Genomic DNA, 25,365 nt, shown 5'->3' with positions numbered 1-25,365 from the left:
AAAGCTTTTTCACGTTCACTTTTTATTCCACACACATATTTACACACAAACACAACCTGCTCTCAATTGTAGTGTTCTGTACAACTTTGCTCATCTCATGTTGCACATCAGAAGCATCGTGATTAGACCTAAAAAGTGCGAAGCAGTAGCATTTCAAAGATTTTCAAAAAATATGCAGAAATTACTGTCTTCACATATCAATACTTCATCACAAAATAAGCCTTTATAACACCGTGAAGCTCACAGGGTTTCCAAAACAAAGTCTCAGTTGGTTTAAGTCAAAATCAGTGTGTCATCCTGAATACTCCCACACAGAGAGGTGAAAGTAAACTCACCTCAGCTCTAAGGCAGGTGTGTGCATGTTTGTGTGTGCATGTGTGTGCGTCTGCCCAGGCAAGAAATGTAATCAAACAAAATCAGTGAAATCATCCACTGTTGATACAAGTCTCTTCCTCTGCCCGGAGGCCTCTGGGTTTGCTGCTGGAGTGCTCTGCTGGAAGGACTTGTTCTGCTGAGTGTGTCCTTGGGTCAGAGAGATGCCGGGGGTCGAGCGAGACTGAATGTCCTCCTGGGCCTGAACCGGAGCACAGAGATGACAAGAATGATGAAATTTATGAGATGAAATGGAAAGACATAATGACGTAAAAGTAGCGGCGGTGTTCTTTTGTGTGCTTTCTTACCCTGGTCCTGATCCTCTTAATGTGTCGCAATCTGGCTAACCACTTAGAGGCATAAGCATCAGAGGGGTTGGCTCTGTATTGATGCACCAATGAGGCCATCTGTAGGTAGACAAAGTGGAGTGGATTATATGTGTGTGTGCGTACGGGAAGGTGTATGTGTGGCGAGGCGTGAGAGCGAGAGATAAAGGGAAGACTTACATTTGCATGCAGAGCCATCTGTCTGACTAACAGTGGAAGGTTGCGGTCTGAAACAATTTTGGCCACCGTTGTGTCGACTAACCCTTCTAGATCTGAAAGACAGAGCAAGATGAGGAGTAAAAAGTAAAACAAAACACAGCGTGGTGCGAAACAAGACCAGCAAAAAGGCAGGTATCAGCTCACCTTTGCGGCACTGTAGGGTGACCAGGTTACACTGGTAATCGAGGGGTTTTATGATGACTTCCACGAAGTTAAACTGACCCTAATTGGGGGAAGACAAGAGGTTAGAGCTAAAGTGCAAAATACATACTGCAGATTTCAGATGCTGAGCCATGTATGCATGTACCTTAATAGTGCCCAGTTTGTACTCCTCTCCAGAGTCATTGTACACTACCATTACAAAATCGTTGCCAATGTGCCGCTTTTTGTTGCAGCAGCCCTTGTCGCTCTCCCTGTTTGGCATCAGTGTGGCTATGTGGAAGATGGCTGCACAGAAACACTTTCATTAGTAACATCGACTGGCTGTGAAAAACACAGAATGACTGAAGTACCATAAATGCCACTCTTTTCCCCGTCACACACATGCTCACCCTGCATGATGTCATCATGCCAGCAGTAGGTGAACTCTCCGTCATCTCCGTACTGGTCGAGCCCTCCGAGGAAGATCTGGTCGGGGTCGCAGTCTTTCAGATGGATTAATTTTCCCAGGCCTGTTAGGAAGGCAGCGTAGCGGTTGGAACCGTATTCATTTGACAGGATGGCAACCTCATTGCTAACCTGAAGAGAGTGGACATGAACGTGTTAAGTCAGAGAGTTAATGAATTATCTGAAAGTAATATTCAATTAGACAGCGATCAGCGTTCTTGTATTCTCACCTGACCAGCTCCTACAAACACCACTCCGATCTTATGGGTATCATAAGGAGGCATCTGGTCCAGGACCTTCACAGCGCGGTCAACCACCTAGCACAGAGAGCAAACACTGTCAACAACGCTTCATAAAATTCACTGGAGCAGATTCCAGGTCAGCCGCAGAGGGCCACTAACCTGAGTTTTGGGCAGCAGCAGCGGCTTGTTGGCTTCATTTCCAAAGAAAGGAGAGTGGTAGAGCTGGAGGAAGACAAAGCTAGAGGAGACAAAAAGAAGTAGAGAGAGAGAAATAAGTGCTGGGAACACGATCGAAAGAGCCCATATGTTGACCTTCGTTCATACGTCGCATTTAAAACACAACAGATGTGTTTTCTACATGCTATAAAAATAAAACCATGAGTCTATATACAGCGGTGGAGAGACTATTTTCCATTGCATTCAAGGCTGCGATTTCAGATTTTTCATCACGTTGAACAATCTTTCTATTTAAATCTGGGTTTTAATTAAAATTTTCTTGACTGGCAGGCTGCCACTCCTGATCACAGCAGTGGAGCAGAGATTAGCTTACAGACTCGGGGCGTTGCATTGCATCACATATTTGGTAGAAACAGGCTGCAGTAGTTTTTTTATGCAAATCTCAGAGTACCTGGGGCTCAGTCCAGAGATTTTCTCTGTGTTGCTGGGTCCGGGTCGACTGTGGTACGAGTCCCTCTCTGTCCTCCTTTCCCTCCTGGAGGAGGGGGCAGATACTGAGATGGTGTGACCACGGGGTCGGTGGCCTCCGCTGGGAGAGATGGGTCCAGGTTGCGCCGGTGCTGCTGGGAACTCCAACCTCATCCGTGCTCCTCCACTTTGAGATGACACTACACCTGGGTTTTCACCGCCTTGACTCTGACCTCCAAGTCCATTAATGTCCGCTCCTGTGCTTCCCTCTGCCTTCTCTTTCTCAAAATGAGGCTGCTGGGGCTGAGGTTTGCTGTCTGAAGGTGCTTTGGGCCACGATATGTCTCCTGACGTCGTCTCCGACTCCATAGCAGCCTTGGAGAAGGCTTCAGGTAAGGTTTGGAGCTCGGGAGAGGAGCTGGATTTGTTCAGTCCGTGACCCTGGGACTGAGTGTGAGTCTGGAAGGGAAGCTCAGACCCTTGGCTGCCTGGGGTTGAGGGTCCCAGAGTGGGCTGATCGATAGGAATCGCTCCCTCGCTCACTTCCTCCAGCGTCGACTTTTCATCATCTTGACTGGAAGTGGAGGAGGACTGAAGGAGAAAGATTTTCAGAGTTGATTTTAAAAAACTGCAGTGAAAAGCGTTTAAATGGACCGTATCAGTGGATTTAGCGCAGTTTAGCAGTGTAACTAATTGCTTAAACATGCAAAATCTATAAGTGCACAATAAAAGCAGTGGTAGGAGTGTGATTACACACCTACCAGTGCTGCGTATCATGCAGGAGAAAGGGTGAGCAAACCTGCTTAAAATGAGCATAGGTGACATCTCGTCCCAACTGATAGTCAAAGCCATGTGAACGCACATCTATCAGTCCGTGTTGTTTCTCGTGGTATCTTGTGTAATTGCTGTAGAGCAGGATTAAAATAAAGTGGACCAACTACAAACTACGTACCCTGCTGAGCGCTCCAGGCGGTGGGGTCTTTGTGATCTTGTCCGCGGACATGAAGATGGGATCAGACGTCATTGGCTCAAACTCTTCACTCTCCAGCCAATCAGACGGGGTGTGTGCTGAGGAGACCCCTGACCCTTCCTCCAGCACGACCACAGAGTCTACAGCAGGACACAGCAACAACCATGTGGGTTGTAGGTGGATAAAAAACTGAAGCATCCCCCTGACACACACCCACACGCACCCACATGCATTTTCGCACGTCTACCTGCGCACACACCAGTGTTGTCCAGTATTAGTAAGACTATGACAGAGACGTAGCAGACATAAAAGCATACGCAGGTGTAAGACTCCCACAACAAACATCAAAGATTCATTTCAGCTGTCAGTGGTAATTCTGACACCTCACACACATTCTCTCTAAATCTACACTCTAGTTAAATCCATACTGTAAGTCGAATCAATCAACACGATCAAACAAACACTGATCAAACAAACTCAAAGGCAGTCAGGCAAACACGCATGTGAACAGACATTAAGATCATGACCTTCAGTAAATCCAACCTACAAACACTGAGATCAGAGACAAAGACAGATCAATGCAGCAGGCAGCTTCTATCCATCACTGGTTCATCTACTTGATTTTTCCATGACGCATGCATCTGTTTGGTTGGTTTGTTGGTTATCTCGGCCCAAACGCACTGCAGCTCCTGCAACAGCAGCCCAGACCAGGCCCTCCAGTCCTGCATCTCCCAAACAACAGTCTCCCTACACTCGCAGAAGAAGAAGCCGACACAGCCAGGTGTCGTTGACACTTGAGCATGTCGGCGCTCAAAACTGCGTATTTCTTCATCGCCACACTGGTCTACCAGTAAAGCAAGGAAGAGCGCATTAGCTGGATGAGGTCTGGGCTTTCCTGTTGGCAACATCAGAAGGTCAAAGGTTAAAAGTTCAACCTGGGAGTATATTTCAGTGACAAGAGTTAGCGAAGATGATTAGGAAGGAAAAGCAAATCATGGAAGGAGTCAAAAAATAAATCATGATCCGTCTCGGGGTGTCACCGGATTGATTGATCCTAGTGCAGGCATGTTTTCAGCGTCGCTTGTCCAGGACCCTCCCGTGTTAATAGAAGACTGATGGGTAAAGCAGAAATGCTGAATTCCTTCACTTGCACAATTTTCGAGTACAGGACAGCTGGTCTTTTGCACAACTGAGTTATCTGTGACAGGTGTGCGTGAGAGGGCTGCACAAAGAAAATCATCTCTCACTTTCAGTTGAAGGAAGGTTGACATTTGAGCAGGAAACACTGCAGTTTTTGTACTAATTAAGCAAATAAGATACAACTTAATGTATTAATTAGTGGTGCTGGAAGGCAGATTTTGTTACCTTTGGACAGAGGCAGGCTAGCTGCCTCCGCCTGTTTCAACTTCTTAAGGTGAACTAAGCTAACTGGCTTCTGGCTGCAGCTTCATATCGGCCAGACGGATATGAGAGGGATAGCGCGAATAAGCATATTTCCCAAAATGTCAACTATTCCTTTAAGACATTTAATTGGTAAAACAGTATTTCGCTCTTCAGATCTTACACTGCGAAAAGCGAGCCAGTGATAGCGGACATCTTTCTCTGTCAGCATCTTAAACTTGCAGTAGAGCGATTTAATAAGAGATGATGAAATGGCACTTCCAGTTTGTGCTGGCAGACCACTGCATTGTGCAAGTGAGAAGAAATACACTACGCCAGGTGTTTGCTGGAGGGGGGGGGGGGGGGGGGGGGGGGGGCACACATTTGATGAACGGTACCTGCCCAGGAAATGCTCCTGTGCAACCTGCCAGGAGCTGGGGGGCCTGGGAGGGCAGAGCCCGAACCCAGCGACCAGAGAGAGCCGCCGACTGCAGGCGGGACGCCAAAGGACAGGTCGGTGACACATGACGCCACATAAGACACCACAGCCAATCACAAACCAGCATCGTGGTGAGGATGAAAAAACATGAAAACAAACTAATGAGAACAAGGCAAAAAATTCTCAAAGGCAACGAGAAAAGAAAAAAGGTCGAGAGGAAGGAGTGAGGAAAAAAGATGATGAAGGAAGGAGAAAATATCTGGAGGCAGGCGAGTCCCAGAGGAAGAGAAAAAATAAACAAAAGCACAGGACACTGGGCGAAAACCCCCCAAAACATCTGACTCGTGAAACAAAAGCATGTCAAAGCAGTGATCTTTGACAATCACTGATTTACAGGCAATTTGGCACTTAGTTCAGTCCATTAAAGGAGACCCAGGACAGGCAGTCAGGCGATGAGAGATGCGTTCATGCGCAACATTTAAGTCCATAATGACTTTCTGCTCAGGAGCTGCACATTCTGGATGTGCTTATGTTACCAATAACACAATGGCACCTTTATGATATTACATTTTTGGAACAAATAACTCAACTGCACTGATCAACTGATCAGAAACAAGATGAAAACGTTAGACAAACTGATCTTTCTCGCGTTCTCTCCTCAGACCGTTTCTCACCAGTGTTGGAACGCTGGAACAGGTTCGCCTTCCCTCCGATGCTGCTGTGTGTTTGGGTCAGGGGCTCGGAGATGGGGGTCGGTGCGGGAGCAGCAGTGCTGGCGGGGGCGCTGGCTGTCTGGTTAGGCGGCTCCTTCACTCCCTCCATGGCCATGAGGACGCTGGAGAGCTCCTGCAGCGGCATGTTGCCGAGCTCCGAGGAGAAGGGACTGGGTGGGTTCTCCAGACACATGAGCCAGCTCGTGTTACCTGTGACAGCAGACACAGGGACAGAGACTTGTTTACTTCAGTCCATAGCACATATTTAGACTTTTTATACAGTTAAATTAATAAATAACAGAAAATAACTAAGAGGCCAATAATCGTACTATTATTTGTTTGAGTGATGTAGATTGTGGTAGATTTGGCAGTGTCCATGTCACCTGCTTGATTTGTCCTCTTCTGAACGTTTCATGAGGTAATTTGGAGGTTATCATTTCAAATGAATTAAATGAACATATTGTGAGTCATTGGCAGCATGTTCTAATCCTTTACGAGCTCAGCAATCTACGATTTTATCAGATCTATGTGGAATAAAATCACAATCATGTGCAATTTCACTGATACACACATATTCAGTTTCTTTATTTTTTTTTAGGGTTTTGTATATACAGTTCATTACAGTGAACTATACAACTATATTATTATGTTTCTTCCATGCTGCTTTTCCTATAAATGGTAATGTCCCAGTTGATATCAGTACCATTTCTTTTTCTATATTGATCCATTTTTTTCATCCACTTCATTATTGTGAGAATTTGTGTTTCATGAAAATCACTCGTGTCATTTGGAGCTCCTCACCCTCCAGCTTCTTTCTACTGGAAATCATTTTATACCATGTATTGAAATATGATCCTGGTATTAACATTGGTAACACTTGAAATGAAAGTAAAAATGGTGGAAGGACCTTTATTTTTCTTGTTGCTACTCTGTTTAGTATTTTGTCTGGAATGATTCTTGTTTCTAACCCTCTGTCAAAGTTTGGCTTTACCATATTCTTCAACTGTTTTCATTGATTTAAGCACCGATTCCTGTGGTGATGTAAGATAAACTAATATCATCTGCATAAAGCACTAAATTATGTGTTTCTTCTTCAGAGTGTTCTGTTTACAGTCAATCAGCAGATAATGGTGTTCATTCTAATGTCAAGTGTGGTTTTCATACCAGACGGTCTCCGTATGAAGATCTCTGCCCAGCCCTGTGTGAGCATGGGGACAAACTCAGCCAGGCTGGGGTTGTCTTTGAGTGGCAAGGGGGCAGACGGGGCGGCAGACATGGAGGACGGAGGACCCAGACCATCCAGGGTGGAACTAGTTGGGGGAGACAGCGGAGCAGCTAACTCGCCCTCAGAGGGGGACACCAGAGGACTGAGACTCTGAGCAGGACCAGCACGTAGAGCGTGGCCGCCTGGGATGGACACAGAGAGGAAGGTCATCCACATCATTATTTCGTAGCTCCTCTCCTCACATTACATCCAGGCCAGCTGGAAACAGGAAGCTTGTCTGATAACATGTTTAGACTTTTTCATTTTTTTTAAAAATGGTGTAGATTGGCTACAATAAGGTATAATGACATGACATGTTCAGGTAGACTGACAAAGCAAAAAAGATTAAAATACACCATGTGCATAATATACAGGCAGTGAGATCCAGCTCTGATACGTTATGTCATGCAGATCCACTGACACACAATCCAAGGCACACAAAGTACAGACAGACGTTAATGTACAGAAGATCACAGCGAAGACGTATAATTTCACATGCCATTTTCCTTTGAATGTACTTTGACTCGACACTCGATAAATAACACCACTAATCTCATATGCATGAAATGTAACAGTGGACAGCAGTCTAAAGGCGATGAGATAACACAGACAGGCGCAGATAAAAGCATGACTGCAAATCTGTGGAGGATAAGAGGTACAGATTATTTCTCATTTCAAGACAGTGGGAACTTATTTGACCTTTCAAAAATGGATATGATAAATGGAATAGAAATAGCACTGTTGGCCTGATGCTGGTAGATGCTGACGACAACTATTCTACACGAAGGTTTGTCAAGTCTAAGGTATTTGAGCATTGTCCCACAAACTTTAGAAATGTCCCTTCAATACCAAAATCATGGTTGTTGTCTAAAAAAATGAGAAGAGAAGCTGGTGCACCCTGGGATGCAGTGCAGTGTTACCTGCCAAGCGGCTGAATATCTGTTACCTGACATGGAGCGGACTCGTATGCGCGTGGCCCTGTTGTGCTGCTGGCTCGACTGTGACTCCAGCTTGGCTGGAGCCTCTTTGGTAATTCGAGTATGTAGTGATGGATCTGACCTGCAGGACCAGGAAAGAGAAATGATTACACAGCAGCTAACGAGAGGCTACAGTCATGCTAGCAACACGGCACAGCAGTGCTTTGAGCCAAATGCGAACGTTAGCGTGCTAACATTCTCAAGGTACAAATTAACATGCTGGTGGTTGTTAGATATAATGTTTACCATGTTCACCATCTTAGGTTAGCATGTGAGCATGCTAACATTTGCTGATTAGAACTAAGCACTAAATACAGCTGAGGATGATGGGAGTTTCATCAGAAACACTGGACAAAAGCCAGGGAATTACAAGGTCATTAGACTTTATTGTCATGGGAACATGAGCGTCTGCACATAACTTCATGGAAATCCATCCAACAGTTGTTGAGATACTTCAGTCTGGGCCAAAATAAATAAATAAATGACTGACTGACTGACTGACTGACTGACTGACTGACTGACTGACTGACTGACTGACTGACTGACTGACTGACTGACTGACTGACCGACTGACCTTGGCATCCCTAGAGCCACACAGCTAACATGGCTAAAAATCTGAGGAATTGTTTGGTAATTTTCCGTGTGTGAGTGTGTGTGTGTGTGTGTGTGTGAGTGTGTGTGTGTGTGTGTGTGTGAGTGTGACCGTGCTTCACCTCGTCATTTCCCCTCCTCCTCCCAGCCGTTCAGCCATGTCCAGGCCCAGCAGCGCTTGTGTTCTGACCCCTCCACTGGTTGTTATGGTCACCAGCTTGTTGCCCACCAGCCAGGTCATACTTCGTCCCCCTGCCAAGAGGAACTCTGCGATGGGAGATCTGAGAAGACGAAAGAGGTCAAAGTCAAGACCACAACAGCCTCTCTTCATCTTCAAAAACATTACCATTGTGAAGTGCAAACCATCGTACAAGAACAGTGATTAAAAAAAAACAAAAAACCTCCTCGCCAACCTCTTAGGCAGGGCTGAGAAGTTGGAAAAGACGTATCGCGCCATCATGTCCAGACAGGTCTCCGTCAGCTCCAGGTGGACGGTCTTCAGGCCCTCGTCTGCCTGAGTCACCGCGTTTTCATCAGCGGAGCCCAGGCTGCATGTCGTGGTCGAGGTGTGCATCCTGCGTGAGGAAATGGAGCGAAGGTTAAAACAGCGGCGAAGAGGGCAGAGAGCGAAGAGGAGGGCACACAGCCTTCAGATCAATCAGTCCACACTGAGACATGCAAGCTCTGATATACAGCCACACAATACATACAGACACACAGAGTGCAAACGTCATGAAACTCACACAAACACACCAACGTTCAGGTTTCTATCTACACCACATGCAACGCAAGCCTTTATATGCACACATGCATCTTCATGTATGTGTGTATATAAACAAATATACCAAGAGATAAATGATATTTTGTACAACACACAAACACAGACACACGCTGGGACATGGTGCAAGTGGCTCTATCAGCTGTGATACCGCACTGGTTATTTCCCTCCGTGTAAATAAGCTGCGTGAAGGAGGCTTGAGGATCTCTGGAGCAACGTGTTTTGATGCTAAGTAAGACACGGGACTGCAGAGCAATCAGCAGGAAGAAGCCGTGTGTGAGTGAACGGGTTTAACTGTGTGCTCATGTCTCCGCAGCAGCCAAATCTCTTTATTAGCATTAACTGTAGAGTGAGCAGCAACTCTTTGTATACAACCATTACTGGCTGCTCCTCAGGCAAAACAGGTTAACAGCACCTCTTCAAGTGTTAACATCAGTCTTAATTGCAGCTGAAAAGATACTGGAGGTGAACTGAATCAGAATGAAGGCCACGCTGTCTGGCACAAAAAACTGAAAATGAGAGATTTACTGCAAAACTCTGCACCCAACTGCAACGTCTAGGTACATCACAAGTGTACAAGGCGTTCATGCCTCATCCTGACAGAACCATGAAGACAGCCAAACAAGTTAGATAAAGGAACAAATCTTAAAATGAGGCAGAGAACAACTGAGGGAGGAAACAAGGAAGGAGAATAATGCAAGAGGAACATCTGTCCTTGATGGATCCATCATGGCAAACTTCAGTAAACGTCTTCTGCTCTCTCTGTGTCAGCCCTGTAACAACCTCCACTTTACACTAGACACAATACTGGCTGTTGGAGGGCTGACAGGAATCTAGAAGAATTGAAAATGAACATTTTCAAGGTTTTCATACATCTTCAAGATTGCATTCAATCCAGATGTGTTCACAAATGCCAATTGAAGCGTTTTAAAAGAGGAAATGTGTGCACGCAGGATGAAAAGGACTAAACCTGAGAGGCCTGAAGATTTCTATTCCAGCTGTGCAGATTCATTTGTTCTGTCAGAAGGGACAAGAAGAACTCTCTCACTCAGACCAAGTCCCAGCGTGTGAATAAGCTTTTCACTATTCAACACGTTTCATACTTACCATTCTTCTACTGACAATCATTGATTTTTCACTTCAGTGTCTAATGTCTGGACACGTGCTCCAAACAACACGACCATGAGACGCCCACGACTGGAACACAGTGTGCTGCGTCATGCCATTCTTTGTACTCTCATCTGGCACATGGCTATCGATTATGCTTTCATTCAACTCAAACTGAAGCTGAATATTGTGGCATTGACAAGAATCCAATGCTTTGCTTTCTATTGCAGGTATCACATGGAGATTAGTTTAGGGAAAAAATGTCACCTTAAAGTCTAAAAAAACATGGTCATGTTGTCTGACGTGGAACAAGTGTCCAGCAGGAAAAAGGCTTCGTTCTTATTGGTCACTCAGGCGTTACCATTCAAGAGACACAAAACCAACTGTTTAAGAAAATGGCAGATTTGCAGGCATTTAGCAGTTGAAGCAGAATACACAGATCTACACTGCAGTTGTTTAATCTGATGAAGTTCCAGGTGTCACTCTGGAGTTAAAGACATTGATTTACAGTGATTTATACTAATTTGTAATACTGGGCTTTTACTGCCATCTGTTGGGCAGGGAGGGGAAAACATTCAATATAGCGGCACCGCAGCCACATCCGACAACTGCAATGTTGGATCATACATCTAACAGTGACTTGAGCAAGACAGCCAAGCAGAGATGAGCAGAAAGGTATGAAGATAAGTGTTTTTGTGTATATGTGTGTGGTGATACGCATGATTTGAGTCTGTAATATTTGAACATTTAAAAGTTCACATCAGCTCGCCGAGTCCTAAAATCCCACGCTAGGATTGCCATGGTCATAGCAGCACAGCGTATGTTTGTGAGTGGAGTGAAACAAAAAATATGTCAAGCAAGTGAACAAAGCTGTTGTGTTGCTGTTGTCCCTGTCGCAGGCCGAGGAAGCAGAAGTTCCCTCCCAAGAGGGAAAGGTTAGGCAGAGCTGTAGGTTGCGGTTCCTGTCCGGATAAGATCGCGTCACTTTGGATACGCATGCTCTGCACCACTCTCTCCTGCCATTCATTTGTTATTAGGCCAATCAAAACCAGTCAGCAATACACCCAGCAAACCGAAAAACAAACTCAGACCAAAGACAAATGAAACACTGAATGAATAGAAAAGCAAAATCTGTGTTAGAGCAAAATCAAACAGAAACACATCAACTGTTGTCTGATGCCTTCTGCAAAGACTGCATGCAAAAGCAAATCATAAAAACAAAATGTGAATCGGCACATGTATGATCACAGCCCAAAACAAACCAAAAAGGTCATCACACAAACCTTCCTCCAGCATGCACCACCCGCTCCAGGTGTTCCCTGGCAACAAACCACCCAACGCCCGCCCAACGGACCCGCATGACAATGACGCTACACCCCACCAACCATTCCATGGAGGAAGCAACAAGTGTTTGGGTTATTGTTGTTGTTTTTTGTTTGGTTACCCAGAAGGCTCTTCTCTAACCTGCGGACCGCATGGTCGGAGACGCTGATGCTGCGGGAACGGAAAGCGTCCATGGCTGACAGGTCCCTCAGCTCTTTAACTGGAGAGCTGCTGCTATTGGCTACCGCTGCCGCTGCCTTCGCCACTTTCGCCGCCCGCAGACTGGGCGGTGATGAGAACGGGCCCGGGTCGGCAATAAGGTGGCAGTGGGCAGTAAGGGGGTGGATCATCGTGAGGGTTGCGGCGGTTCGGAGTGTGGAGGGAGAATGTGGTGTGTGGAGTTGTACCAGGAGACAGCAGGAATCATCACCCGAGCACCAGAGCAACACGAGCAGGTGACCAAAGGGCACATGCCACGCAGCGGGGGGTGGGGGGTACAGAGGACAGGGCCACAAAGGTCAAAGGTCAGAGGGGAAGGGAGGGGCCAGGAGTAACATAGGAAGGATCCAGGATGACATGACCACCCCCCAAACCACAACCGCAACGCAGCACCCAATCACAGGAGGCAGGGGGAGGGATCAAATGAAGAATTGAAAGAAAAACAAAACAAGGTGAAAATTAACAGCAGTGAACACTATGACTCAGATTACAGGAGAGCGGAGTAAGAAAAAGAGGATCCGAAAAAAGGATAAACATCAACTGAAAAGGAAAGACAAGACAAGCCGGAGCAGAGGGTAAAAGAGCTTCTGCTACTCAGAAAAGAAAACACACACACAAAGTATTCAGGAGGAGCAACAAAATAAACATTATTTCACACAGCAGGTACATAGAGAAGCCAAGGACCAGTACAGGAGAAGTAAAATAGTAGGGATGGACTCAGCACAGGCCTGACATCATGGAAGTTAAAACGCCAAAAAACAACAAACTGAAAATGAAACGTTGGGTTAAATCTGAGGGTTGGAGCACAGCAAGCCTGAACTTAATACTCTGAGGGACCAGACAGTTACATACTCATTGGTCTTTCAGTAGATTCAAAAGGTAATCAAGAAGAATCCGACTTGCAGCGCTCCAACCCAACAGGGCGATGAGCAGCACGAGACAGACCACAGGATGAATGGGAACACAGTATGGAACGGTGAAGGTGGGCTGACGCGGAGGATCAGCAGAAACTGATGTTAGAGGAGGCGCCATGTGTCACTATGAAAAGCTGCGATGGGGCGTGTGCTTAACGCAATGGCAGCAAGGGGGTTAGGAGGTTTCTTGAAATTAGGTGTGGGGAACTAAAAATGAAAAACAGGCTGTGTTCCTTAAACATACGTGACTGCAGAACGGAGGAGGAGAACTAATCCTGTATGTTGGTTTGTTGTGGATTGTGTTCTTTGGATTCTTTATTACTCGAGCTGGGATTTTAATAAAAAGCTACCATGAATCTCTGGAAAGGGAAAGCAGTGTACCAGACTCTTCAGGGACAGCTCATCCAGACTGTGCAGCAGTATTCCCAAACAATACTGGTTGCTCTTTATTTTATTTGGGTTTTTTTGCAATCTGCACTGTGAATCTTCTTCTTCATCCACTTTCAGTTGGCAACAAAATTGTGCATCGCAATCATCATTTGTTCAGGAGCGGCACGGACGCCGTCTGCTGAGTCTCGGCTACTTAACCCCCTGAGCAGCCCCCTCCTCCTCTCCATGATCTCCTACACTGTGACTCTGGATGCCTTTATTCTGGCTTGTGGGGCGATCGAGACACGGACGACCGACAAACACTCACACCGTGTACAGATGAAAATGATGCCTTGCTGAGAAAAGCTTCCTTACACCTCTGTGTGAAAGACGGTGTGTACTTCTCTTTGTGTACATGGAAATTGTGTTCACTGGGTTATTAACAGGTGGCGAGACGTGACAGGAGGAGAAAGAACACGCTACAGGCCTTTCACTCACGCCATCCCCACGTATGTCCTTCTGCTACAGGTGTCGGACACGTTAACACATTAACACCTGAATAAAATAATACAATCTATTACAACACACACACACACACACACACACACACACACACACACACAGAGCTCTAGAACATCTCTGATAGAGCGCCAAACAAAGATCTACAATCAACCTATTGCCTTAGATCACATTATATTATACAGGTGTTCGTGTTATTTTGTCCAACCCCTGTGCGTCATTATCATGAGAAGTGACTGTTGATCAAAACACAAAGCGTGGCAGAAAGGGAACACACTTCGAAATGTAAAAAAAAAAAGCATAAACAATAAATAAAATGAATAAAACTAATGATCACCATGGCAACCTGAGAGGAGTCACTGCACGCCACAGTACCAGTCATGCTGAGTCCCCTGTTACCTTGGCAACCCCAACCCTCTTACATGACAATGGTCAGTGTGCGACGCCGCCGTTGGTACAGCAGCACTTGCGGCTGTGTGTGTGCGGGTGCTTTACCTCTTGGGCCTTTCATTGAGGCTGGTGCTTCGGGCACGAAATGAACTTTGCTCGTGGCTGTCGTCGAACGGCAGCAGGGCGTTGGAACGCAAACCCTGAACCGAGAGACAAAAGACGCAGAAACGCAAAGCCGACAATTAGTCGATCAAGGGTCAATACAGGGTCTCAACTTCAACCTGTACATCATTATATGACTGAATTCACTGTTATAGAGTCACATCACACATCTGCAGTCCGACAAAGTATCTATCTATCTATCTATCTTTCTATCTATCTATCTTTCTATCTATCTATCTATCTATCTTTCTATCTTTCTATCTATCTATTTTGGGAAATGCACTTGTTTGCATTCTTGCCAAGAGTTTGTTAAAAGACTCTCATGTCTGTCCGCTAACACGTTATATCTCATTTGTTCAAGTCGGACATAAATTGAAGTGCAAACATGCAATTTTGTTGTTTTAAGGCGGATTATGTGGCAGACTACAGTGACTGTCTGGAGGCAACGCCAGCTGTTTCTCCCTGCTTCTAGTCTCTATGCTAAGATAACTGCCTGCAGGCTGTTGTGTCACGCTAACACACAGGCATGAGAGTGGTATAGGCTTTCTAATCCAACTGCTAACGGCAACGAAACAAATACATTTTTCCAAATGTCAACCTATTCCTTACAGGTATCATGTGATTAATGACTGGACGGCATGTTATTGAGCCAGAAGATGCCTGGAGTCCCTCCTTTATAGGACTGGTAATGCTAAATGGTAAATGGACTGTACTCATATAGCGCTTTTCAAGCCTTAATGACCGCTCAAAGCTCAACACAAGTCAGCACTCACCCATTCACACACACATTGGTACACTGTTGGCCAGGTGCCACCCGCTCATTACGAGCAGCAGTCATTCAAACGCACACTCACACACTCACACATACCTCCTGAGCCACATCCGCCCATTGTCTTGGGTGAGCAAGTTAGTTGTGAGTTTGGAGACAGGACAGCAGAGAGACTAACACACACACACCTTTGTGATGTACTGAACAAAGTCCTTGCGGAAGGGGAGTCTGCAGCGTATGAACCACATGGCGATGACGTGGTGAGCCAGAGACACGATGTACTGGTTGAACCTGAGGGGAATGGACGAAACAAACAGGTCAGAGTGCGTCTGAGAATACACACGTGTGTTCGTGTGTGTGTGTCGGTACTTACTTGGAAGGGTTAGTGTAGGGGAGAGAGATGGCGAACACGCTGACATACTGCTCAGCTACAAAGTTGGCATACAGATGGGGCAGGCGCACCAGAGCTGTGAAACACAACAGAAGAGGACGTCAACAGAACACTTCAGTGCTGCTCCGCCACAGAAAACTTTGATGCGACTGACCCTGACCATTCAACGCCAGAACAGAACTCTGTAAGAAAAGTGTGAAGATGTTTTCAGAAAAGCGCTCACTGGAGAGGAACTCAAGCATAGGGGACGCCATGGCGACGGTTGCAGAGATGTGGGTGAGCTTGACGATGAGAGCGGGGAGGAGTTTGATCATGATGTCAGGCATCTCCACAGTGCACATTGTGAGAGCCACCACACACTGCTTGGCACAGCGGTAAATGAGGCCGGTCTCCAGGCACTGAACCAGCTCTCTCTGCAGAGGGTAAAGGACATTTTCTAATGTCATTCCAGTCGGATGGGCTGTTTGCACGGACACCTGTGAGTGATGTCACACATGGTACAACTATTATTTTCTGCAGACTATCAATTGCACCTGTCTCGACTGCTCCAGGTAGTTATGGTAGGAGGTGATCGCTGTGAGGACAGGAACCACGGCTAGCTGAACATCAGTGCGAGAAAACCCCTCTGGGGTCTTCTTTAAGCGCTCCGAGATCAGCCGATCCGTCACCTACAAGTACACGGACAAAGAAATGAGCGACACGTGGAAACATTTGGTCACGTGAGCGGCCTTCTGAGTACAGATCTGTATGCATGTCATCTGCACTACCATGCAGCAGAGCGTCGAGCAGAGCTGGTCCAAGCTGCACGGAGACGTGAGCAGCAACACTTTGTACTGCAGCGTCCACGGCAGCTTGTCGAGAACCAGCTTCAGCACCTTCCAATCGGTCTCCTGCAGGAGAAGAACGAACCACGTCAGCAGGGAAATCACTGCGATCATCTCTGAAAAGTGATGCAAAGCTATTTGCAACAAAGGGGATAAATCCTGGAAGCATCAACAATACTTGTTCATTTACTCCACAGGAAACAGCAGAAACAACTGTGATGCAGACTTTGTGCTCCATGCGTGCCACGAATCTGTGGATGCACTAATTTTACATGCGTGTGTACCATCTTGAGGCACTGCAGGAGGACAGTGAAGGCAGGTGCGTAGGGCAGGTAGGCTGAACGTATTGAGGCTGTTGATGCCGAAGGAGCAGTGGGGGGAGCGGGGCTGCCAGCAGGAGGAGATGTTGAACCTGCAGGCTTCTTTTCACTCACACGTTTCTCTGGCTCCCTGAAAGAATAAATGATTAACAGTTGACAGCTCTGTCTACATTTAGATGAACAGACGCAGGTAAGAGCCGTGGCAAACGCAGTGCATGTGCATCCTCACCCTGTGTCACAGTAACAGTACGGGCTGAACCTCATGGCCCTGTCTTTGTTGGGAACTCCAAGACGGTGAAGAGAGTCCGCTCGCATCATCAGGAAGAAGTCAAACACCTAAAGGAGAGAATGAAAGTTGGAAAAGAAGTCAGCTGGCATGTGCATTACAAAGGAGAGATACACAAACATGCAGAGAAAACTCCCTTACCTGTAGTCTGATACTGGAAGCGATAGCTGAGCAGTACTTGTTCTTGTAGTGAAGCTGCAGGTGGCTGATGAGCAACTCATACACACGACTAGCATGGCTGGCTGGTAGGCTGTAGAGCTTGCTCTGCCAGGAGAAAAACAGGTGGAGTATTATCTCCAGATTAATTTAACAAGTTTGCAAGTATCAAATCAAATTAACTATACAAAAAAATATAGGATAGAAAATTTAGATCCTTTTCAAAATCTATCATTTTTTCTAAAATAATACTCAATCTTAATGACACATTTGTGAATCCAGCCCTCAGCATCTGCATGTGTGTACCTGCAGGATTTCCAGCAGGCCCAGTATAGCAGTCCTGACGTCCTCCATAGGAGACTCTGCTGTGGGGTCTCTTTCAGAAACCTCCAGGGGCCCTGAACACACCAGAGAACGGCTGGCCACCTACACACAAAAAAAAAACACAGACATTATCTCATCATGGCTGGAATGGACAGCACTAAATGACTGCATCAAGGTAAAAGTGAGACAACATGAGCGTCTGCGTGTGTGTGTGTGTGTGTGTGTGTGTGTGTGTGTGTGTGTGTGTGTGTGTGTGTACCCGCTCAATGATGTCCAGCAGGCTGGTGAAGTGGTGTGTGTTGCAGCCCTCAGCCAGGTCCACCAACAGCTGGGTGGCCTGTTTTCTGACGGCCAGGTCCCGGTCTTCAGCTATGCCACTGAGCTGAGGGATCACCACCATTTCAATCAACTCATCCTGGAAGAGGTCAATGAAGAAAACAACGCTGAACGATAATGACCTTCACATCGGAGAAAACTGCATCAGTTTACCACACACACACACACACACACACACACACACACACACACACACACACAAAGAGCATACCAGCAAAACAAGGCAGGACAGACGTACAGTAACGATTACAGCGACAGCAGACTCAACAGTTAGCAGGTCAGGGGTGTAAATGTGCGTGTGTGAGCGCACAGACCTCGTAGAGCTGTCGGTTGGTACTGAGAACGAAGGACAGGATGTGAAGCACTTTGATCCTTATCACGCTGCGAGTCTCGTTCCTTTAAGAGAGATAACAGAGGGCGACAGGAAAGATTACGGCACCGCAGAGATGAGACAGGGATCGAGGTGTCGACTAACAAAGGGGAACACAAAGAAAATAGCACTCTGTCACTGAGACCTTCCATATCATCACCCTCGTCTTTGTCTGCGTCCTACCTGAAGAATTTCTCCATGAGGCGGTGGAGGCTCTGAATCCAGCCATCCTTGGCTGGCTGGATAGACTGGGCCCTGTATGAGATGAGGGTCAGCACCGATGCGTCCTGTCACACGCACAAGGTTGAAGTTAGAGAAGGAGCAGCGGTACGACAGAGAGCCAGATGAAGACACAGGACGGAAAAGCACTAACAGGTCTTTTGTCAGCACATTTCTCCACCAGACTGAAGAACTTCTCTGTGGAGCCGTGGTAACCGTTCTGCTCATACAGCTCCTCTACGGTGGTCAGCAGCTCATAGACGATGGACTTCAACTCCGCACTGCCTATTGTCTGTGAGGACAGAGGGGACATGCCGACTGGTCGCAAAACAACAGGTTTTTAATCTACTACTACTGTGTGTGTGTGTCTGTGTGTGCACACATGTGCTGGGTGTGTGTGTGTGTGTGTGTGTGTGTGTGTGTGTGTGTGTGTGTGTGTGTGTGTGTGTACCTGGATCTGCTGTAGCAGGCGCTCTATTATTCCCAGCAAGATGTCCCAGGTGACCACCTGCAGCTCTTTGCCGTACTTTTTAATCAGCCTTGTGATTGAGAGGACGATTTCATACGACACCACCTCGTTGGCACTCGACATGGCCTGAGGGGCAGAGGTCAGGCAGCGACAGCATCACAGACGATTTACTACACTCAGGTATCAATTCTAATGTTGTTTATTAAGACCTTCCATTGAGTCATTTCTCATGCATCTTTATTCATCACTGGTCACACTGGACTGCGTGTAAATAAATGTGTTTTATAACGCAAAGTGACAAAGTGATGTTCGGACAGAAGTCATATTTTAATGAAGAAATCCCCAAATTCTCTGGCTCCAGATTTGAATATTTGCAGGGTTTTTTGTATTTCTATCATAAAAAAACTGAGTATCTTTCAACTGTGCGTGCACTGTATGTTTTACTGCATGTGCATGTGTGTGTGTGTGTGTGTGTGTGTGTGTGTGGTACCTTGTAGAAGGACGGCAGGACAAGTGTGGGTGTGTTTTTGAGGGCGGGGAGTCTGTGTGCGCCCCATAGTGCCATTCCAACAAAGAACACGGCTCCTCTCAACAATGGCGCGTCCTCCATGTACACCCTGGCGGAGGTTGCATGACACACACACACACCCATCACAGTGTGTTCAGTAACGCACCACAAGCTCAAAAACATGATCAAAGCACTTAAACTAGAGACATTACCTCTCCTCCATTATGCGGCACATAGTGTAAATGGCACTGTGGCCGAGGTGAGTCCCCAACACCTTCCTCATCAACTGGACGGCAGCGCAGCAAGGGAGAACAACAGACATGGAGGAGAAACGCTCACAGGAGGAGGTCATGAATTCTGCTCTTTAGATCAGAGCCTTCAGATAAAAGTGAGTGTGTGTGTGTGTGTGTGTGTGTGTGTGTGTGTGTGTGTGTGTGTGTTCTCTCACTTTCCAGCAGGATTCACAAAACTCCTTGACATTGACAGTTCGACAGAGTGTGATGATGAAGACAGTGAGAGAGTCTGAGGGCAGGCAGTTGTAACACACCACCGCATCCAGTACTTGTAGTGCCACCTGAATAAATCACACACACACACACACACACACACACACACACACACACACACACACACACACACACACACTTGAGACTGATGTGGAATACAAACCCACTGCATTAATTATTTTTACAGAGCAATGTGTCCTGGTTATGTTTGGATCGTCCTTTATGTATTTCTCACAGTAATAACAGTAAAGTTCATAACACTCCTCCTACACCAGACCGCCAACTGAGATCTTGGTGTGACTGCTTCTCATCAACTTAGGACCACAAACGAGCACTCTACTAAAGTCTGAGAATCAGAAAAACACTTCGATAAATGAGCACATCTCTTCCCAGTGTGTCTCTGTTTGCTATGGCAACCTGGTGCTTGCAGACACAGACTCACAGGTCAGTCTACATACTGATCTGTGCGGCACACTGCATCCACACAACTTCAGCCGAATGAAACGTTACCGTTTACTCTATGATCAGATGTTTTATTTTTCCTTACGTCTCTTAACGCTTTTATACATTTACCTGTTTATTTAATCTTTGTGGAGTTCTCACATCATCTGTAAGACCTGTGAGCTTCACTGCTTCAGTAATGTCTTTTATTAAAATCGAACAACAACAGGAAGTTTTAAGAAGGGAGATCAGCGTGTACTGTTGAATACTAACGAGACGTGTGAACAAAGAACGTGTTGATTGTTCTTCAGCTGACATTTGAAAACACATTTCACTGCTGTTATAGCTGCTCCAGTTTAACAGAACTCTGTAATGCCAAGCAAAGACAAACACCTACCTCGATGTCTGTTGAAGATGTTGTTCTATTGCACAGGAGACAGATTTTCCTGCAGAGGACACAACAGAACAAGCAAAATAATGTTAATAACATTTTCTGAATAAAAAAAAAAACAGAAGTGTGTGTATCTGTCTTTGTCTCTGACTTACTGGACCATGATGGAGACATTTTGGTCCAGATAGCAGCTATTGAACTTCACCAGATTTACGAGGACATGGAGAAAGTCGGACGTGAGACCTATGTCCATCCACAGGAGGACAAAGCGTGCTGGAGGACAGGAGAGAAACAGCCAGAACATAAAAAAATTATTACCAGTGAGAGATGATTCATGCCATTTCAAGTTGCAGTACAAAGCGGCTCAGACTGAATCTCAATGAGCTGGACCTTTGGGCTGCGACAGAAGGCCAACAATCAGCACAGTGATGTGCAAGTTCAGTCAACAAATATTCAGAAAAATTGTCATATCTGTGCCCAAAACACAGTTGGAGTTGTTAAAACAAACTGCAAAATTAGTCACAGTCAACACAAAGTCCATCTACAAAAGAGGAACAGTGATCACAAGTTTAAACAAATCACAGCTGAGACACTGAGTACGAAGGGAGCAAACAAGTACAACTAGTCTGAAATCTAATACGTCTCATCTTTTAAACAGCGTTCTCAAGACAATTTAAAGTCTAGATTCACTCTGTGTTTAACATTGCAATTCATCACCAGAGAGGATTAAGCTAGTTGAACCTGACAGCTCCCCTCCTGGCATTGACTCAACCCTGAAAAACACACCTCTGCTCTTCAAAACTGCATATTTAAAGGATTTGTCCATGAAAGCAATCCCTTACTGCCTTAAAATATCCCGGCTGTAACTCGACACCTTTGCCTTCATTTGGAATGTGCTGATCTGTCAATATGCAAATAGTCCCCGCCTCCATCTCCACCCAGTCCTCCGCCGCTCACCTGCACCCCGAGCACACCTGCTCATCGTCCACTCTGCTTGTCAAACACACAAACCTCTTCAGCTTGACTCTGCTGTCATGGTGTGGAAACCCCCTGCACGCAAGATAACTGGACTGCTTCTTTGGACATGTGACGTATGAAACCCTGGCTGTCTGAGTCTGTGTTTCTGAGACCGTCATCGGTACACTTGCTGTTTATTTTGCTCCTTATATGTCTCATAGCATATAAAATAACATCCAACAGGCATGCTAACAAGGTTAAAAACTTGATTTTCACTGGAGCTGTACCTATGTCCTCCTCCAGGTATGTGATGTCTTTCCCGTTCTCAGTTAAGGCCTTGAAGACTTCCAGCCTATCAGAGAGGTCCTCGTTGCACGGTTGGTAGTCTCTGATCACCTTGAAAAAGTAGGCTCTCAGAGGGCCCAGCCGCTCGCCCTTCACACAAATCAATTAACATTATTTATGAAGCGAGCAGTGGGACTACATTCACATTTTGCACTTGCTTGTGTGTATTGTGCCTATATCCACTACCTGTCCCTGTATAATGGCCCTCAGCAGCTGCAGAACAGCATGTCTGGCCTCAGGTGGCTGCTCCGGAGACAGCATGTCCTCCACGGCTTTCCATACTGCCTCGACCGCATGCTGAAAAACACATGAGCGCGCACACATTCGTACAAAGACAGGAGACTACATGCACTGCCGCGTCAGAAACACCACACCTGGAGCACACTCACCTCCTCAAACTTTTTCGTTTTGGCGAGATCACAGACGTGGTTCATCATGCGAACACGGTTGCTCAGACCGCAGTCTGGGTGGAGCTCCTGAAAAACATCCAAGGCCATAACAGGATGCAAAACACAACGGGAAAAAAATGAAATGTGTGGGGAGTTTCGGTGTGTATGAGCATGCACAGATGTTCAGTCTCTTCTGCGCACCTTGATGATGTCAGTTGTAATGATGAATTCCGACGGTTTGGTTTCACTCTGTTTGCTCGGTGGCCGTGGGGGTCCCAGCCCAAAGATCCCCTTCACCTTGTCTTTGAGGCTCTCCTTGCTTGGTTGTTTATTCATGGCCCAACCTGGAGGTGTGAAAGACTACGCAGGCCGGGACTGATGGCTGCCTGGAGAAAGAAATTTAGAAAAATGCACCACAGTTAGCCGAGATTACTACGACCTTCATTTAGGTCCGAGTTTGGTTGGATTACTATAACGCAAAACCCAAAACATACAGGCCAGACAAAGCATCTGACTGTCTCTAAATAGTGAAGTATGTGGAGTCAGAGTAACTGAGATACTGAAGGAGACAGTGTTGCTAAAATATGATGAATGATTGTAGCAAAGACATGAAATATGTCTCTGCACACTTCCGTGTTCCATAGATCAGACAGCAGCACTTGTTTACTTTAGTGTACTTTCAGTACTGTGCCCATATCTACTGCCGTCTCGGTCATTGTGATCCTGAGCCCGGACGATTACTTCCAGTCACGGTTTGTGACACAGAGCGATCAGGCTTTAGCTGTCAGAGTGCCCAGACTCACACGCACAGATTTTACATCTTTTAAAAACTTTTCTGTTGGGAAAAGCCTTTGGAAATGACAGTTTTTTTAATTTATTTGATTTTATTAATCATATTGCCTTTGACTTTATCTCATTTTATCTGCCTTGTCTGGTTTTACTTGTTTATTTATTCTGTATTACTTGTATTAGTAGTAGTATAAGGATAGTTTCTTCCAGCGTAGTGTTTAGCTGGGACGGTCAGAGACCTAAATCTTGACGCATCTTCTTTCATGATTGAATGTAATTAGCAGATGCTGACCTGAACAATGGACAGAACCACTGAATATGTGGCAGATGAGTGACAGCACCTCCACTGTTTTTCAGTGTAGGTCAATGTTTCACTTCATAGAAGTATCTGTCTGTGGATAACGTTGGCAGAGATGCCCTTTTCAACTAATTCCTTGAATTTTCAACGACCTGCTCATTTGTGTGTTTCTTCAAGGCGTTTCAGATAAGAAGTATGGTGGCAGCAGATATCTCACGATCTCAGCAGATATTTTTTTAAGCTGGCCAAATAAAACAAAAACTATTACAGCGAGGGAACTGGAGAGGCTCTTAGTGTATACACTTAAAGTTGTTATAAATTGCGTATTCTCATTAAAGGGTTGCATATTTGTGAACTATAACTCTGTTTTTCTGTCTGTCTATCTTCTTGCAGCTGACACCGGAGCAGACCGAGTTAACAAAAGTTGAAATCTTCAACAACAAACGATCCTACACCACAGAACATGAGGTGAAGGAGCGGCTGTGTTTTCACGTCATGTGGGTGAAGAGGCCCTTTAAGTTTGGAGTCCCAGTCTATCAATGTGTCAACCCGCGTGGGGGGGGGGGGGGCAGGTTTGGACAATCTGCTGTCATGTGGACTTGACAGAGACAGAGGGGAGGGGAGGTGAGCAGACGGACAACGACTGCTCTGTTTCAGTTCAACAACAACAACCACCACCACCACATCGGTGCAAGGTAGCCTCCGACCAGAGCTAATCACATCTGAGAACGCCTCACAACGTAAACACGGCAGAAGCAGGAGAAATGCACAATGGCGCTGCTGTACCGTTAGCTAACGTTACGCTTTACATTGTCTGTAACAGGCTAGCACTCCTCTGAGGCATTCAAGGTCTGGTCGCTTAAAAAAACAACACCTTCTTCACCCCATCTCCTCCTCCTCCTCCTCCTCTCCTCTCACCTTAATGGAGATAAGTCGCTTTCGGTTTCATTCAGCCACAGCTTCGTCCATACGCAGCCGACAGAGCCGTCTGTGTCTGGGCATTCATAGAACTCTGTACTTGCTGTTGAACGCTTGTTCTCGTCCAAGCTCGGTCCTCCACTCCTCAACCGGATGACACAGTAATGCTCTGACAGGGGCACTTCCGACAAAAACACGTTAGCCGCACTCGCTGATGGGAAATGTAGTTCCGAGCAAGCTAAACCCAAACTACGCGAAAGCCCTTTTTTTTTTTAAATTTAGATATTATAACCAGTGAAAGGCAAAACTTCTTCACAGCAGTAAGTCGCTGCTCAGTTTCCCATCGGCCTCGTAAGACAGCGGTGATATATAACGCCACACATTACTAAAACTGAATCGTTACCCAAAGGTTACGGTAATTAGCTGCTAGCTAATGCTGACGATGCTGAAGTTGGTTCCTCGTTGGGGTCAGAAGCGGCAGTGACGCCAGGCTGCCTGTGAGTGGAGCCTGTGGATAACGCAGCTAAGTCCTTGTCGTTTTTATTGCTTTGATCGGGTTACATGGGCCTGAACAGGATACATTAAACTATTATTACGAGAGGAATGAAGAGAAGTAACAGGAAACAACGCAAAAGTGACGCAGTTTAAAAATTAATCAATTAGATAGGACTTACTGTAAATGCAGGAGTATTAATGTTCTAAACTGAGATGAAAGAGGATAAACAGGATTGTGATATTTAAAATAAGAAATCACAGCTCGGACATGATTGATTTTTGTGATCAGGAAGACGCTGGACCATGTGCTTTACTGTCCTACATATCAAACCATTTGAT

At 45.9% G+C, this 25,365-nt stretch overlaps 1 protein-coding gene across 3 annotated transcripts; it reads right to left on the bottom strand.

Annotated features, from left to right (window-relative positions):
* Positions 1-3: 3 nt before the first annotated feature.
* Positions 4-24,697, bottom strand: tsc2 (TSC complex subunit 2). Of its 3 annotated transcripts, XM_076728809.1 has the most exons (42): positions 24,532-24,675; positions 22,728-22,912; positions 22,527-22,613; positions 22,324-22,434; positions 22,080-22,227; positions 20,991-21,108; positions 20,842-20,890; positions 19,946-20,071; positions 19,710-19,783; positions 19,480-19,606; positions 18,972-19,115; positions 18,675-18,812; positions 18,485-18,588; positions 18,246-18,327; positions 17,855-18,010; positions 17,578-17,697; positions 17,257-17,379; positions 17,059-17,165; positions 16,794-16,959; positions 16,453-16,575; positions 16,219-16,353; positions 15,909-16,098; positions 15,668-15,761; positions 15,483-15,585; positions 14,469-14,563; positions 12,094-12,234; positions 9,158-9,319; positions 8,867-9,025; positions 8,123-8,235; positions 7,077-7,319; positions 5,874-6,122; positions 5,159-5,248; positions 3,363-3,520; positions 2,394-3,001; positions 1,925-2,003; positions 1,754-1,840; positions 1,469-1,655; positions 1,225-1,364; positions 1,062-1,140; positions 879-970; positions 681-779; positions 4-574 (listed from the first exon to the last, which is right to left on the bottom strand). In XM_076728809.1, the coding sequence occupies exons 2-42, from the start codon at positions 22,860-22,862 to the stop codon at positions 407-409; spliced, it is 5,709 nt and encodes a 1,902-aa protein (XP_076584924.1). In that variant the 5' UTR covers positions 22,863-22,912; positions 24,532-24,675; the 3' UTR covers positions 4-406. The 3 variants fall into 3 exon arrangements, with proteins under 3 accessions (XP_076584924.1, XP_076584922.1, XP_076584923.1); XM_076728807.1 differs by lacking the exon at positions 5,159-5,248; XM_076728808.1 differs by lacking the exons at positions 5,159-5,248; positions 12,094-12,234 and having other exon boundaries at positions 24,532-24,697.
* Between the last annotated feature and the right edge of the window lie 668 nt (positions 24,698-25,365).

The sequence above is a fragment of the Chaetodon auriga genome, chromosome 4 (genome assembly GCF_051107435.1).
Source record: "Chaetodon auriga isolate fChaAug3 chromosome 4, fChaAug3.hap1, whole genome shotgun sequence".
Classification (NCBI taxonomy): Eukaryota; Metazoa; Chordata; class Actinopteri; order Chaetodontiformes; family Chaetodontidae; genus Chaetodon; species Chaetodon auriga.
This window is presented reverse-complemented; position numbering and strand designations above follow the sequence as displayed.